General features: G+C 31.8%; 1 protein-coding gene across 2 annotated transcripts in view; it reads left to right on the top strand.

Annotated features, from left to right (window-relative positions):
* Positions 1-17,744, top strand: part of dve (SATB1_N and homeodomain domain-containing protein dve) — a 201,252-nt gene that overhangs the window by 59,325 nt on the left and 124,183 nt on the right. For both annotated transcript variants that reach the window (XM_088239792.1, XM_088239793.1), the window contains exon 2: positions 16,460-16,652. In XM_088239792.1, coding sequence (XP_088095918.1) covers positions 16,460-16,652 — 193 coding nt within the window. The remainder of the gene's footprint in view (positions 1-16,459; positions 16,653-17,744) is intronic.

The following is a 17,744-nucleotide window of genomic DNA, read 5'->3' as shown; positions in this document are numbered from 1 at the left end:
TTACTACTGTTTCTTGACATAATCACGCTTATGCCATCACTGCTTACATATAAAATATTTTCTAATAATAATAAAAAAAAATAAGTTTTATAAAAGTGCTCAAAATAAAGATAGACGGATTTTGCCGGGTTCGCAAGTAGTACCCTCATATGTCAATTTGACAGTTGTTTAGCGCCAAAAATTATGACTTACATACACACCGGCTCGCAGTTGACGTCACGTCACTTTAACGTCACACGTCATGCCCGCCGTGTGCGCTTCTAACAAACATGCCTATGGCGCAAATAACGATACATGCGGTTTGTCCAGTAGGGCGCGAAACGTCAAGTGTTTAGGAAATTCAAAATATGCATATTTTAACTCGAAAATTTAATAGGGATAAAGTGTCCGACCAAAATAAGATTTTTACCCGAAATCGAAACCGAGTTTCGGCTTCCGTTTTAGTTTCGACCTAAGCCAAAACCGAAACTTATTTGAATAAGTTAAAAGTCACTTTGAAATTCCCAAAATTAGCCGTTTTTATTGTTACGAGTTTATCAAATAAAATGGCTTTCACTTTTTGGCTCCTTGTCATGTTATTCAGACGATGTATAATGGGGAAAGAAAGACGTTCATCGCGAGACATTGGGAGCCACACTGTTTAGTTTAACGAAGAGCCGCATTTGCCTACGCCTGTTAGTATTCAGTATACGGTTCAGCATTAAGCATTGCATAACCCAGTTATTATAACATGGGAGACCACTGAAAATCTCGCCAATAAAAGTGTCTGTTGTGCGTCTATTGTTCCCGAAGGCCACCACGCAACTAATATGGCATTTCTCAACACGGAACATTGATTGTTTAATATCGATCAATTGGCAGAATTATCTATCAATCCGTTACTATCTGCCTTACGTTCGTGTGTGCGTGTTTTACAATGCAATGATATGACTATAGAACATACAATACACCCGTGCACAAATCAAATAAATCTGTAGGTGACACATTTTTCAGTTAGGAACTTATTATTGAATTGACCACAGATTTTAATATTGTTCTGAGTTTTTTTTAATCGTCGGCCTCATGGTGAAATGAAGAGCGCGTTTATCTACCAAGCGACAGGTCTTGAGTTTTTTCAAAAGGGTGTTTTCACACCAGAGCATTTCATGGTCCCTAGACTGGTACCCGAAGCGTGAGACTGATCACCTCACCTTCATGTGACAAAAATGATCAAGATACTCTGCGATTGGTGTGCCATTAGTATCGGAAAGGGAATGATTATGATAGCGATGTTTATTAAAATATCAATTGAATGCGGGAATTTAAGTCAATGTTTTATTATCACTACTTTACAAGGTATTAGGTTTTTTTACTTACTGTCGGCATCTTGCCCACCACGTTCCATGCATCACATCTGAGGACTTACACGTCCTTGGCAGTGCCCGAATACAAAGAAAAACTGATTGTTGCTGAGCGCGAAATGCTGCCCGAAAGAAATCTATAATCTGGTAGCCTTGGCAAAATAGGGATATATCACATACTGCGAATATCGATAAAAATATATAAAATGGATTTCAAATAATTGATTGTATTTTCAAAATCAATATGGATATTGCGGAGAATTGTTTTCATTTACAAATTTTTAAAATATATATTTTTTAAATACGTCACTAAAAAATCGCGACATGTTTGGCTTTGATAGTTGTGACGTCAAGATTCGTGACAATGTTTTAAACAAATTCAAATAAACATGAATCGTGAAGTGTTAGCGGCGTGGCCAATAGAATGACCATTTTTGCGCGAATCCTAAATTCATTATCCTAATGGTGCATAGGTAAATTCAAATGGTCAGGAACAAATAAACATGAATCGTGACGTATTAGAGGCGTGGCCACTGGAATGATCGTTTTTGCGGGAATTCAAAATTATAAATTTAAAAATATTTTTCATGCTACTAATAAAGTAACCAAAAATTTTTTTTTTACTGATAAGTATTTCATAGACCTTTGTAAATGTAAAAAAAATGTGATAGGCATTTCCCTATTGTGCGAAACAATGATTGTTCGGTAAAACGCTATATTCATATTTTTACATTTTTGGATTAAGGAAAATTTGACAGTCAGCGGCTTTATGTCTAAAATGTATAATATTGTGTGTTATTCTCACTCTCGGCATACTGTGCCAACAGTGATTTAAAACGTAATAATTTATTAACCCAGTACCCGTTGTACATAACACTTGCAATATGACTTGAAAAAATTGCGTCACTTTCAATAAATCCCGTTAATTTAGATCGTTTAACACCCGCAGAGACAGACGGTGATTTGAGAGACGCGGAGCGGACCCGACGCCGGCGTCAAATCGCTCCCAATAGGCTTCATCATAATTGTCATATAATATGGGCGCAGTGGCAAGTAGCCATCATGAGCAGGCGCCGCCACTGGCCAACAGTCACAATGCAGGGATAACATTACAAAACACACTTCGTTTTAAATACTCTAAACAATATGTATACTGTAGTGTTGCGGATTCACAGTCCTTACGGATCAGAGGTCCGAGATTCAAACCGCGCTCTACCACTAATTTATACTAATTGTTTAATAATAATTACGTATCACAAACTCTATGAGACCAAAAGCCCTGTGTTGAGTTGGGATACAACATTATGGAAAGTAAAAGCATGTACATTATTAAAAAATAGCAAAAATAAAAATTAAAAATTATCATAAATATATCTAATTAAACTCAAACACCGTTATTTCATATTATGTAACTCAATTATAACTTAATAAAACCTCTCGAATCCGCTCAAAAATCAATAGTTAAAATGAATTTTAAAAAGCCCTTCAGGTACCACAGCATCAAGTTATTTAAGGAATTCCAGATTTTAGATATAAGGCAATTATATATTTTTAGAATAATACTGTTTGTGAAAGCAAATTATTCTACCAAATTCCTAAAGGAACACTCCCACTCCACCAGAAGCCAAACTAGAGGATGAGTCATGGGGTCTATCACAAATTCTGAATTCGGGCAAAGAAATTTCAGGTTTCTGGGCCCCAAAATATTCAATATGTTACCCAAACATTGCAAAAGCATGACCCGGATTCAATTTAATAAATTTGTAAAAAATTGGTTACTGGGTTTAGGTCGAGAAAAATCGGAAAATTTACTCAAAATATATTCTTAAAAAATAAATTAATATTGTATAATAGTATAGTAAAATAAGGTAGTAATGTTATTGTTTATTTTTGCATAAAAATGTCTGCCTTAAAACAGGTAGTATCTAGTTAGGCAGACTAAATATGATCCAGAGAAATCTATTACCTAAGTGTGTATGTAGTAGATAAAGTAATTGTTTTTTTTTGTTATTAAACTATGATTATAATAATAATTATTATTATCATTATCATTAATATTTAAAACATTAACTTTGTGGTCAAACCGTTTACTAAATATTATTAAATGTTTGTACATAACCACTAACCGACTTCTCTATGTCTACCGGTTTTGATTCGTTTCGTTTAATCATTCGATACGTTTAATCAGTGCATGTTTGTCCTAATTAGTGCATGTGCTTAATAAAATGCATGTCCTGTTTGTTTTATATTTTTATGCTACAACTATGGTAAAGGTGTATAGTGGGTTTCGCATGTTGATTTAATTGGTGTCATGACGAAGAGATGGGTACGTCTCGAAACCGGTAGACATAGAAAAGTCGATAAGTGGTCATATACAAATATTTTATAATATTTAGTAAAAATTATCACATAAACATTATATTTCAATAAACATCTGGACAACACGCTTCATAGTAATCTTTATTTATTTATTTTTACATAAACGGCATAAATTACCTTAAACGTAAATTGCCCTTTATATATATAATTCTTATGTACGTTTGATGTCACCGAACTTCTCCTAAAGCCAGGGTTTCCTAGGACAGCGGTGACCGTATCTTAACGGCCGTAGTGAACGGTGATGCGGTGGACAGCCGTCGTAACGGTGACTAGAGAGTGGTGTTCTAGGAAAACGGTGTTGATAACATTTAACAATACCGTTTTCCTAAGAAACCACTCTCTAGTCACCGTAACGACGGCTGTCCACTGCATCACCGTTCACTACGGCCGTTAAAATACGGTCACCGCTGTCCTAGGAAACCCTAGCTTAAACGGCTTAATCGGTTTAGGTGCGGTTTTTAGCGAAATGTAGGTTTTTGCGCTGCGCCTGTTTGTAGATAGTAATATTTCTAATCGAATCTGTAAAAAAAAGTTAGACGCATAAATATTTTTTTCGTCGACCTACCAGGGTTGCATTTGACGAGAATGCACCTACAAAAAAAATGGAAAGTGGCCACTTAAACCAACCTATGACAGGTATAAATACGAAAATCTCACCAAGCCCCTTTTCGTGGCTTAGTGGAGATTTTCCATGTTAAATAAATCCTAATTAAAAATAAATGTCTTTACATGTGCATAATAATAACCAAGTCTAAGTAAAAACCATTAGACTTGGATTTGTTAATACAAAAACTCTTAGTTGAGTTGTTCATTCCTTATTTTACATTTGCTACATCTAATATTAAATCCAAAGTGTAAGTCGGAATCAAATTAAAAATGTAATACGCACGTATAAAAATATATGACTTGAAAGCGAAATTTGGATAAATCATAATTATTCAGAAATTGCTTTTTTTATATAAAAATAAATGCCTCGCTCTAAATAAATTTGAAAATCAATAAAGTTGTCATAAAATAAGTATACAAACAGAAAAAGTAAAAAAAGATAAAGGGGATTTAAGAGAGAAAGGTCAAAACTCAAGTCAACAAAAATAATCAAATTATCGTCAAAACATCGTAGGTGTGGTATGTAATAAAATATTATAAATCATTGTTTCATCTAAAGTTGACAATAAATATTTTTGTCGATTAATATTTACGTATTTGTAACTCCTCGTTTGAAATTCCGTTTAATTAAGATTATTATGTAATGTTTATATTTGAAGCACTAACTTTGCGGTTATTCATTATAATAGGTTACGTTACGTAAACCTTGACGAAGGAGCTTGTTTGCTTTAAAACCGGTCGGTGAAAAAAATAATATTAAAAAAATTAGTGGTTAAAAACAAAATTGTTTTTTTTATTTTACTAAGAATATTATGTTTCTCTGGGTTATGTGTGTATTTCGTCCTTTTTGTGAAGGAGGCGAGAATGAGAAATAAAGGACCGTTATAAAGTCTCCACCGTTGTCTATTAGCACGTTTACTTATTTTTCACTGCTATATTTCATCCTGGACCTGAATCAGCAGTCTGATCATTCTACCTTCGAGGAACAAATGGTTGAGGTTTACTGCGTTTAGTGTACTAATGCACGCCAAAATTGAAAATAGAAAACATGTTTATTATCGTTAGCGACCGAGTTGCAAAATCTTGTCCATAACAATTATCCTTTCGGACGTAATCAAAGTGGCTTGTGCCAGATAGATATTTGGTAATTGTATGTTCAGTGTTCTTACATCTCCGAATCCCTACTTTTGACATGAGCCGTCTCTCGTCTCCTTCCTCCAGCTGAAGTCCAGTCCTCGCTGGAGGAGACGGCAACAATGGAATCACATCAGGCGTAATCTGGGTTAAATGGGGTCAAATGAGACCAAGAATTCCAATGCGATTTTATTCATGCGATCAATTATTAAGTAATGTCACACCACGCTAATATTAGCCAGCCTCCGACGAGAATATACGGAGATTGCCTTATTTAGTGCACATCTGCGTAGATTTTATTGTAAATCGTCTAGATGAACATTAATTAAAGGACGAAAAATAGCGAAATTCCACTCTTATTCGGCTTCAATTCGGTTTAGTGCCGAAAATCGACGTTTATTATTAGCAAAATATTATTATACTCTGTATGCAAAACAGTGAAGGTAAAAAAATATACAAATAAGCAAAATTGCAAATTTACCAATGCTTCTTTATACTTTTTTTCAAAACACGGACGAACGAATTTTGGCTTTCAATGGGACATTTCAAGGTTTAATACTTAAAAAACCAACCAAAAAGTTTAACAATTTTTTTATTTTCATTTGAGATGTAAATTGCCCGAGCTTCCAAACTTTTCACTATTTTCTTATTCGTATAAAACTAAGGAGGCACTATTTGTAATGGCGGTGGCTCAGCAGATTTACACAAATTTTGTGAATAAGATATTTTGAGATTTTATGTGTAACCAATTTACACTTTTAAAGGTCCAGGGGTGTCGTATTTTTCTTAAAACGGTTCGACCACCTGTGCTTCGCAGACTACCGTTAACAGAAATGTTCGATACTCCTTTTTAGAAGAAACTTGTCTTCTATCTTCGCGTTCTTACATTTATAGTAGTAAATATAAAGGGGCAACGTACGTTATTAAATATGTTATGCGTCTCAAAAACTAATATCACGTGATAAACACAACTGTTACTGTGATATCCAAATTCTATCTCGATTATCGTTGACAAAATACACAATAATTTGGATGATAAATTGTCCATTTAATTGAAGCAATATCTGAATTTTAAGGAGCCGGGATCAAGGGGTCGAGCTATCAATGGATTCCTTATCGAAACCCCAAATGCTTAGAAAAAAACAAACATTTAAATCCCGCACGTGTATACATCTTATCTCAACTTTTCGTCATAGGACGGTCAATTGTTGTTCTTATTAGTGCGATAAAATGATTTTTCGTCTCTTTTTTCAAATACAATATTCCATTGAAAAAATAATAATTTTATTGAGGTTACTCGGTTTAATTTACATAGGATCGATATAAAACTGTACGTATACACAATAATTAGCATATGTCTGATCATGTCTGGTCTGATGTAACGCTCTCTTTGTGGAAAAACGAATGATTATGGAACGTTATGCATAAATATTTCTAATATTTTTTAAATTCTTTAGTCATTTTCACATAGTGTTTACTGCAACTCGTGTCACCCTTTTATCTCTCACAGTTATTTTTCGTTAGTTTACACACTTTTCTTTCATAATTATCCTTAGGAATTTTCCAACTCAGTATCTTTAAAGGGCGATTTCCGCGAAAAATAGCGCCTTAAGTACTACTTTTTTAATATTATTACATAAGCTTAGAGTCTATCGCAGTTTTAAAAGTTACTCAGAAACTAAGAAATTGCCTTTTTAGATTTTTAATTTTAAGTTGAAAGTTCAAGTCTGACTCGATCGAACTTAAATTCTGCATTTTAGGTTAAAACTGATAACTTTATGCGTGAAAGTACAATTTATAAAAAATTAGGTACAAAAAATCCCGAAAAAACATTTCACGAATTAAATAAAACAAAAAAACCGATCCCGTCGAAAATTTTCAAAAAATCTCAAACATATCTCGAAAGCTACGCAAAATTGCAAAAACATTTATGGGGGTGATCCGGATACCCCTCAATATAAGGCACCCACGATTTACCTTTGGACGTCACTTCTATATATGTAGAACAAACGATTTGTGGACTCAGAAATAGTGAAATTATATTTCGTCATCACAGAATTAATATTATTAATTAAGTAACCAGGTACCTTCTCAGAATGATCAGAGTGCTCACCGAAAAGCAGAATCAGAATTATGTTTGGTGTAAATGAAATGTTATGACTAAACAATTAATTATAATATTTATCATTCAAGAAATTCCATGCTCATTTGATCAACCTGAATCTTCCAATGTATGTGCTTTATATAACATATTGAATATTTCGATGTAATTTTATGTTTAAAATAGACTTATCGGGTTGTCGTCTTGTGGATTCACCGATCAGACGTCCGAGATTCGAATTCCACTCTAACTCAACTGGATTTTCATTTCCATAATAATATATATTTTTGGAGGACTCGTTGGAAATCACGACCGAAATTTAAATATTTGGATAAATTATTACAACGCAAATAATTATTTTCACAAAAAAAAGTTTATTATGAAAATGTGAATTTGAATTGTACATTTTTCACGACCCTTTAGACTTATGTTTTAAAGGTGTAGAGAAAAAACTGATTAAATTTATGTCGACTATTTTAAAAACATATTTTTTATAAACATGTCATCAATTCAAAAAATAATAATTTCTACACAAGTATAGACCTGTCGAGGGATTATTTTTACGCTTAAAATAAAAACAAAATCTTTATTAACTTGTTTTCGAATATCTACGTTTTGTGCCCTTTGAAGTAGGTGCCGTGTGGTTATTTGAATTATGTCTAGTTTTTTCAAACGAAATTTACAGTAAACAAGACCGCTAGTGCGTTCTTTAAAAATAATAATTGTTCAAATCAGCTTTAATCAATCCGATATTTTGATTGATCGGCGACCATTTTAAATGCGATTGATACGCTATTTTATAGATGCTCGTTCACTTCTCATTCCATGCGGGTTCCTAGCACAGTGTAGATGAGTACTTAAATAAATAGGTTGATACTAGGTTTTTGTCTTGAATAGAGTGATTCGGGAAATATTGTGAATTAAATAAATAGGTTGTATTATTTTATTAATAGATTAGATTATTTTTTTGTTGGTAGATGTCTGATTCAGAGTGACTTTGAAACGGGCAAAATAACGTGAAAGGATAGTTCTGTGAGAACTGTTACAGAATGGCCGGTAAAGGGGTGGTGACAGCTCTGGCTCTCCCAATTCAACTTGTTTCTCTCGGTTTATTAACCACTTAATGAACTAACATACCCTATTGAGTCAGAATTAGGAAATTATAATAAAGGAAAGTAGAAAGACACAATAATTTGTAGTTGACTTGGTGGGAATGGAAGCGAGAGAGAGTTGTTTATAATTCAATTTGATTCAGTGATCGTATTAAAGAAGACAACTTGTTATCAAAGAAATCAAGACTAGTATGTTTGTTGGCAGACTTAAAAATAGTGGGCATAGCGGAATGAAAACCATAGTTAGTTCTCTGGTTATCGGTATGAAAGGGTAAATTTTGTCTGAGGTTTCCAGTTCGGATATTTAATTTTATTGAGCTCTGTAGTTCAGACGCATCAAAGAGTGAGTTAAGATCGGATTTATTTCAACGGCCTTGAAGAGAAGATATATTTACACTTGTTTCTAACTCATTATACGTATTTTGGTTCGAGTTGAGCTGATTCAATATTTTGACTGAACTCATTTATATCATGTAATAAATGAGTTGAGTTTATACTTTCAATTGTGAATTAAGAAAAATATGAAAACAATTTACCCTGCTAGGAACACTAGTTTCATAAGTTAATTCAATATAATTTGACATTCCTTGTTTAGATAACTTCATATAGGTATAGCATACATATCTGAAAAGTTCTTTGATGTATCGATAGATCACTCGGTTCAACGAACTGCAGCATCCGCTTTAAGATTGTACTCGAATGACCATAAAATACTTCCACCCAGTAAATATTAGATAAAATTCCCGATAGTGGTTTAATCATATCTCAATAAAATGTGATTTGATTTATTGTCTCTACTCTTCGGGAGCGGTGGCAGAGCGGTGGCGGGAGTCTCGAGGCTAATTGATTTTATCATAGACAATCTGTTTCTGGTTTAGTTTCGGGTGTTATGATTAATGCACACCACTAATGATTTGGTCAAACTGAGCCCTTGGGGTGGCTCCGAAGCGGTCAGACCGGTACAGAATTCACGAACTTAATGAGCTACCTGTTGTAGCTATTAACGTTTACTTAGATTTTATCTACCGTTTATGACTTAGGGATTTAGAGATACGATAGAAATAAAAACTAAATTATTACATACTACATGTAGTTACTACGCACTAAAGTGGATCGTTTTGATTTTAGTTCTTGTCTTTAGAACAAACGGAAGCTGTAGCTTTGTCAAGCTAATCGTTGTTATAAAAATTTTAGCGTCAAAACATTTTTTTATTTTTTTTTATTAAAAACTGTCTTGATAATTACGGGTTACATACATTTAACAAAATATTTTTATTTTTAAAATTCATATTCTACTATTAATGATAATATTTTTAACATCTTTTGTAAAGGTTGTCTGAGTCTTTTGTTTAGTTTTGTCTGGTAGTTTATTGTATAATTTAAGTCCCTGGTTTATTAGTCTCGACTGTCCTTGTCTCGTTTTAGAAGGTTGGATATGATATTTTTCTGATATTCTCATATTGCGTCCATGTTTACTATAATTTTTTTCAAGTTTTAGTTTCTTGTCAATGATTTTTTTTCCTAATCATTTTCGTGAAATCACACCTATTGCGGTAGTTGCAGTGCTCCATTATTATTATTATTATAATGGATAACTTATACAGCGCCTTTTTTTAAATAAAATAAATCAAGGGCGCTTTACAAAGTGAGTGTATAAAAAATCAATTTAATTTCATTTTTTTAAATTTGTAATGTAATTTAAACCAATGTACTTTGCCATCAAGTGCTAAGAATTTATTCAAATGATTTAGAGAACAAGTGGATTTTAAGTATTTTCGAAACATTACTACAGTTTCGCACCTCTGCTGGAAGAGCATTCCATGCCGTAGGGCCTGCGACCGCAAACGCGCGTTCGCCGAATTTAGTCCGCTGTTTGCGTAGAAGTGTAATAACTTTTCTTCTCTACGTCTGTTAGCTAGATTATCTGGAATACAGAGTTCTCTTGGATATTCTGGAGCAGAGTTGTGCGGTGACTTATACATGAGCCAACAGAGTTTGTATTCTGCCCTAATAGAGTATTGTCCCAAATCGGGAATTCGTTCAAAAATATGTCAAATATTTACCGTGTATTTCTTTTTTCGACTCGGCTTCTCTATAGTAATTAGATATTGATAATGGACGGTCATTCTTAGTGTTTGGCTGGTAGATCTACACGTTTATTTTTTTCAGATTATCTGTTTCTTTAGATACTTAATGTCTAAAGGTCTTCATTTCTTTTGATGAGACAGTGCTATTTTTGTTTATTTCAACGAATATTCCAATCACACTAAAAAACTCTTTGTAAAAATGATGTTTTTTGATCCACTTAACTGTAGGCTCGTACCGAGTCTTTTTTTACTCTTTTCTTTTTACTTTAGTAAGATGAAAAACCTCATTGCTACGGAGTTTTAACTTGTTTTTTTTATCGGGGCTACTTTAACTGGTAAATTGGAGTTTTTAATAGATTCGTTGTATCAATTAAGCAGCAAAATTGTACATTCATTTATAGAAATAGATTACGCATACTTTCTTTCGGAATACGTAGCTATATGATGGTATTTATGTTTTTTAAACATCAGCCATCTAAAGCCACCTGAGTTACATATGTACGTAAGAAAATATTATAATATTTTTATTTCAGTACATTATTTATCAGTATATTAATTTATATAATTCCATGATAGTATTCATAGTTCATAATTCATATAGTGTTTACAACACAATGTTTATATTTATACTTATTCTAACAATATTTGTCAAAAAAGAGAAACATAACGTTTTTTTACATTTTTAATGTAATAAAAGTCAGTAAAATACTGTCGAATAAAAAAAAAATGTTATTTATTAGTATTAAGAAAAATATTTTGAAATTTGTAAATTTGAATTCCCCCAAAACAGTCATTCCATTGGCCACGCACTTAATACGTCACGATTCATGTTTATTTGTTTCTGACCATTCAAATTTGTTTGGAACATTGTCTTGAATTTTGACGTCACAACTATCATGGCCAAACATGTCGCGTTTTTCTAGTGACACAATTAAAAAAATATATTTTAAAATTTATGTATGAAAATATTTCTTCACAATATTCGTATTGATTTTGAAAATACAATGAAATATTCTGAATCCATTTCATATATTTTTCGGTATTCGAAGTATGTGATATTTCCCTATTGCATGCACTTATTGTCATAATTAATATTAGCACTGTTGTTTTATATGTCACTTGTATTTTGTATATATTCATAATCTACTTATTTTATGTCATACCAGTAATGTTTACATATAAACTCTTTACATTTTTACAACACCTTTATTCTGTTGTAGATAAGGCAGTTCTGGGATATGTATGCTATGATTTGAAATTGTGGTTGGTAAAATTGCGTAAATAACAATTTACAGATTTTTCTATGTCTACTGGTTTCGGATATCTTCTAATGTAAATCCCACTACGTATTGACGTGCTGATACGACACATTCTATTAGGAACTAACACCAACGTGCAGGTTGGTGAAAAAACTACTATGGTGAAGACGTTAAAGCAATTAATATCTAGATGAAGAGACGGGTACGTCTCGAAACCGGTAGACATGGAAAATTTATAAAGCTATTTTTTTAAATATTAATAATGGCTAATCTCAAGTATTTAAATAACTTTAATATATCTGTAAACCTAGAAAAAATAATCTCAAAATAAAAAATTACTTTTTAATCACTATGTTACCTTTAATTTTCATCAAGTAAAACCGATTTTTTTTTTCGAAAATATGTATTAGTATTCGGAATATCATCGTTGATAATTAATAATTGAAATTTTTTTTTAATCATTCAAATATACATATTTTCGTAACAAAAATAATACATTTTATTTTATGGACAATTGATGATAACAATCGCTATCGTAATCGGTACATATCGAGACGGTATAAAGTAAAATAAATATTATTGAGGAAAATCTGTATATTTGTATGAAAATTTTAATAAAAATAAAATTTAAAGTATCTTCGAAAAAAAATACATATTATATTTTCCATACAGACAACTTCATTTTACTTTGTCGATAAAATTGAAGAATGTTAACTTCCCACTGTAAAACTGTCCCTGGGCCCCGATCACAATGAAAAGTTCAGTTTTATCTTCAATTTTATCTAAAAAGTAAAATTAACTTTTCTTTATGAAAAGCAAAATATGCATACATTTTTTTTTTCAACTATAGGTGGTTACCAATGAAGATTCTTTAAATTTTCATTCAAATATACTCATTTTCGTATACAAATATCGATTTTTCTTTATTGGTAATAATAATAATAATGTTTGGATAATTTATATAGCGCCATTTTTGTGAAAATCACCTCAAGGGCGCTGTACCATAAATAAATATCCCAACACGTCTTGCAGCTACAAATCTCATGGACGGTTGGGATTCTAGTTCCTCGTCTCCAAATATGATATATATGAGCTAGATAACAGAACGTTTTGCAGCTACAGAGCGCATGGGCAATAAGAAATCTAGCCCCTATTTATATTTTTATTTTTTAAAAAAATATTTGACAATGAAGTTTAGAGTTTAAGTGATATTTTAAAAACGAAATAAAAAGCAAATTTATAAAATTAGAATTTAGATAACAACAAGTCTTGCAGCTACTGAGCGCATGGACGGTTGAAATTCTAGACCCCATTTACTAAATTTAGATATTTGATAGTTGATAACATTTACATATATATATATATATATATATATAGTTGGATAATTTATATAGCGCCATTTTTGTGAAAATCACCTCAAGGGCGCTGTACAATTAACAAATATCCCAGCACGTCTTGCAGCCACAGAGCACATGGAGCAGTTGGGATTCTAGTTCCTCGTTTTTTTTAATAGTCGGTAGTCGAAGATAACTGTGCTTACTTCCAATCGTAATCGGGGCCCTGGTCTTTCATGGTCGATTTCGTTCAGTGTGCTAAACATATACAGAGAAAAAACCTCTGTTTGGTCAAAGGTTTTAAATGTGTTTTAAGATTATTGTTAAACTCCAGGTATTTGGAAATATTGTAATAATTCGAAGCAGTGATGGGTAATGTCCTAAAGGTATTTAATCCACGTATCGTGCAGTTGTATTTAAACGTGAAGCAAATTAAGCAATTAATTACTCAATGCGATTATATCGCACGTTTGATTGGTGTAATTGTTAATTATTGTTCTAGTATACTAGTTCTTGATTGGTAAGACAAGGTTAACGAAGACTTAATCACTTATTTTGAACTTGTTTCGATTACTACCGGAATTGATTGCAACACTACATACGTAGTTATATTTCTTGCATTTTATTCAATTAAATTTTATTTCATTAAAAAAAATAATTTACTCAGCCTCACGATGTAATGGTGAGCGCGACCATGCTAGGGGTCTTAGGTTCGATTCCCGACATGGTTGAAATGAAATATTTATTGAAACTGGTGTTTTCACACTAAAATAGTTCCTGGTCTGGTACCTGGATCTTAATACTTATCTTACCTTCATGAAACATTAATGATCAAGATGCGTTGATATTGGAGGAAAAAAATATAGAATATAACAAAATGAATCCAAAATTTTATTTTTATACTTAAAAAACAAAAATTGAGAATTAAAAAAAAAAAAAACCTGCGTAAATAAAGATCTTAAATATGCAAATAAAATAAGAAAAAAACGGAAGAAATGGTTTAAAGAAAATAATAAAAATATATTTAATGAGAGATAAAAATACTGAGTTTCTTAAATGAATTAATGGAAAATTAACATCCAGTAGATTTGTAGTGTTTACGCAATATAAGAACATTGTTTTATTTTGCTAGATTTAAGCATTTATCCCCTCACCTTGTACTTAAATAATACCATACCACATACAAAATGTTAGTATTTGTTTTATATGTGCACGTAGATTTGCGCTTTTCAAAGTGTGGTGTGTGAATTACAAATACGTTTGATTCAATCGATTGCCTCAGCACAGGACATCTCAATGAGGGACATTTTTTAAATGTTGAAAAATGTAACAATTATTGTAAAAGAATGGATCAATAAATATCAACCCTTTGGTGAAGTGTTCATTCAAATATTCGCAGTATTAAAAAGCGTTGAGTATATTTTTAGTTACCGGTATCTCTAAATACGTCTCTATATTTCTCTGATCACGTTGGTAGCCGGCATTATACAGAAAAGTTTATTTTAAGTTGAACAGCTTGCTTCTGGGGTGTTTTTTTTCGTTAGGAGTGAATTCTAGTCGTCCGTTTAAATTATGTTCAAGGCAAGTTTAAAATATTTATCACTGAAAATTAACTGAATTGATTGAATAAAAATGCATCATAAAAATACATTTATATGTAGGTACAAGCTCTATCAGTCCAGTAAAAAGCGTAATTTGTCAATAGTTATTTTTTTTAGTCACATCCATATTTATCCGAAACAAATTTCGACCAATTTGATTGGCTAGTTCGTTTTTTGGTTGATAACATTACATTTTTTAGCTTTGTCGATGCATTGTCAGTTTAAGACTGAGTACTTACTAAAAATAAACGTTGAATAATACCTAATGCATAATCTAGATTTTGGAAAAACATCAAATACCTTTTTATAATTCCATTCATACATGCAGAAGAAAACATATTTTTTACCTCTGCACGAATTAATTCTGGGTGGTATTCTGAACGCAAAATCGCGCGCAAAAAACGCATTTTTAAAGCGTATTTACGTACTAAATACACGCTAGCAGAGCAATCTCTTTGCGCGCAATTCCGATCAAAATGCCAGCCCTGATCTAAAACAGTTAAAAAAGGTAAATAAATAATAAAAAACATACAAATTTAAATCGTTCAGCTGACTCGAAACGCTAAATAAATAAACATCTCGATATTCTAATAAACGTTCTGTTTTGTTCTGAATAAGTAATGCCGTGATAAAAGTCAGTCTTTATTTTCGTTACGTGACCAAAGAACAAATCAACCTTAATCTGATCTACATTTTCAATCAGTTAACCGCTTTGGCAGGCGAATACAACAAGAAATGACTCACAATAGCAAGTCCATCGACAGTTTAACGGATTTGTTGCAAGTTACTTTATTCTAGTGTGACACCAGGAATCTAGAATGATAACATGCCTTATTTGTTATTAAAATATAGGTAGCCAAAACTGACATGTGTATTTGAAAAATAAGTGATTTGCTGTCTCGGTGCAAATTCGTTAACCGCTGTTGTAAACCGTTGGAGTCGCGCGTCGCGTCAGTTTAAATTAATTTTAACATATCTTTCAAATGATACTTGTACATTAATAATATTCGACGAGCTTTTACTTTACTAAATAATGAACTAACATACCCTACTACAATCACAATTGAGATGGTAATATTAATGGTATTCGCAGCATTAAGAACAGTGAATATAAATTCTAAAATCGCAAATATTTAAATTTCAAAATTAATGTTTTTTTAAAAAAAGCATGAATTTGAAATCTTTTAAGTTTAAGCGGAGTAAATACTATAAATAATAAAATAGCCGAATGAACTTCTTGTAAGTGAAGTTGGTGAAATATTGAATAAAGTTTTATAACCGACAATGTGTACTCGATAAAACTATTTTAAATAGTATATCGAAGAAAAATTATTTTGCCCTTTATAGTAAAATATTTATGCTTGTTTAACTATTCTTGATCTTTTTTATTGTCTTCAGGTCAGAGACTCTTTAAATTATTAGAAACTTGATGTTCTCTTTTGAAAAATCTGTTTAAAAAATCTGTTAAAAATCCGTTAATTTAAAAACCGCACTTTTTCTTCCTAGAGTCACGCATTGGCCCTTACTAGAGGGTGCAAAACATCTCCCGGGATGGGGGTGTGCGAGGCTTCGGAGCGCCCCCCGAGCCACCCCCCGCGTGGGCCTCCGCCCCACACCCCTCTGGCCCCAACCCTCACGGACCACTCAGATGCACTAATCGTACCAAAGAAGGAAGGATTCGATCTCACTAAATCATCTGGTAAGTGGAACGCAATTATTGTGACAAATAATTTTGATTGATTTTAAATAAATTTGTGTTTTTAAAATATCACAGTTAACATTATAAAATGTAGTTTAATTATTATACATTGATCTTTTTTGATAAAATACAAACAAAATATTGTTTATTTATAAATAAATACCATATGAATAAAACGTGTTTTAAGAATTATTGTCATTTTGTAATAATCGTAATTGTTTATAGTTTTAATATTCATATTATTATAGTTATTCTGAATGGCTTTAAGATCAAAATTTTAGTGAAAATCACCTCAAGGGAGCTATAGCATACACATCCTAACACGTCTTGCAGCTACAGAGTGCACAGGTAGTTAGAAATCTAGTTCCCATTTATACTTTACAAATAAACTGACCAAGACATGTTTTCAATAAAATATAAATGTTTACAATTTATAATTGTTTATGTTAGAATAGGTGTTGTTAGTTAATTAACATAATAAAAACGCTAATTTTACCATGTATTGTAGCTACATAGCGCATTAATGGATAAAAATAATAATAATCCTTCATTTAAAAAAAAACCTGAAAACAAATAATTAAAAAATAAATACACTGAAACGAGAAACTTTTTCAGATATTTTCATTTTTATTTAAATATAAGTATGATGATCAAATATGATATTTTTTAGAAGCGAATATAGAAGTCTAGGTATATACAGGGCTTATGACCTGTCTTCATAATGACTCCCTACAGCATGAAATCCGGGCCTTGTCTTCAAACATTTTGACAAACTCAAAAGATTGCTTATTGTTATCATATAGTATAATTATTTTTTTATTTTTTATTTATTCATATTTCTACAATTTCATTTATGGGTACAAAATATTTAAAAGTATAAATATTGAGATCCGTACATTATGCAAGGCGGAGGTAAGCATAATCGACAAAATCAAGAAAGGAGCTCGGCGTTGGTTTAGACATGTAGAGCGAATGGACAGCGAAAGAACGGCTAAAAATATTTACAATGCAAATGTTGATGGATACAGAAATAGAGGAAGACTGAGAAAGACATGGTAGGACCAAATTCAACAAATACTTGAAGATGGACAT

Source organism: Micrasema longulum, unplaced genomic scaffold (genome assembly GCF_059751315.1).
Source record: "Micrasema longulum isolate JH-2025_06_02 unplaced genomic scaffold, ASM5975131v1 h1tg002264l, whole genome shotgun sequence".
Classification (NCBI taxonomy): Eukaryota; Metazoa; Arthropoda; class Insecta; order Trichoptera; family Brachycentridae; genus Micrasema; species Micrasema longulum.
Note: the sequence above shows the minus strand (reverse complement) of the source record. Positions and strands in the feature narration are given on the sequence as shown.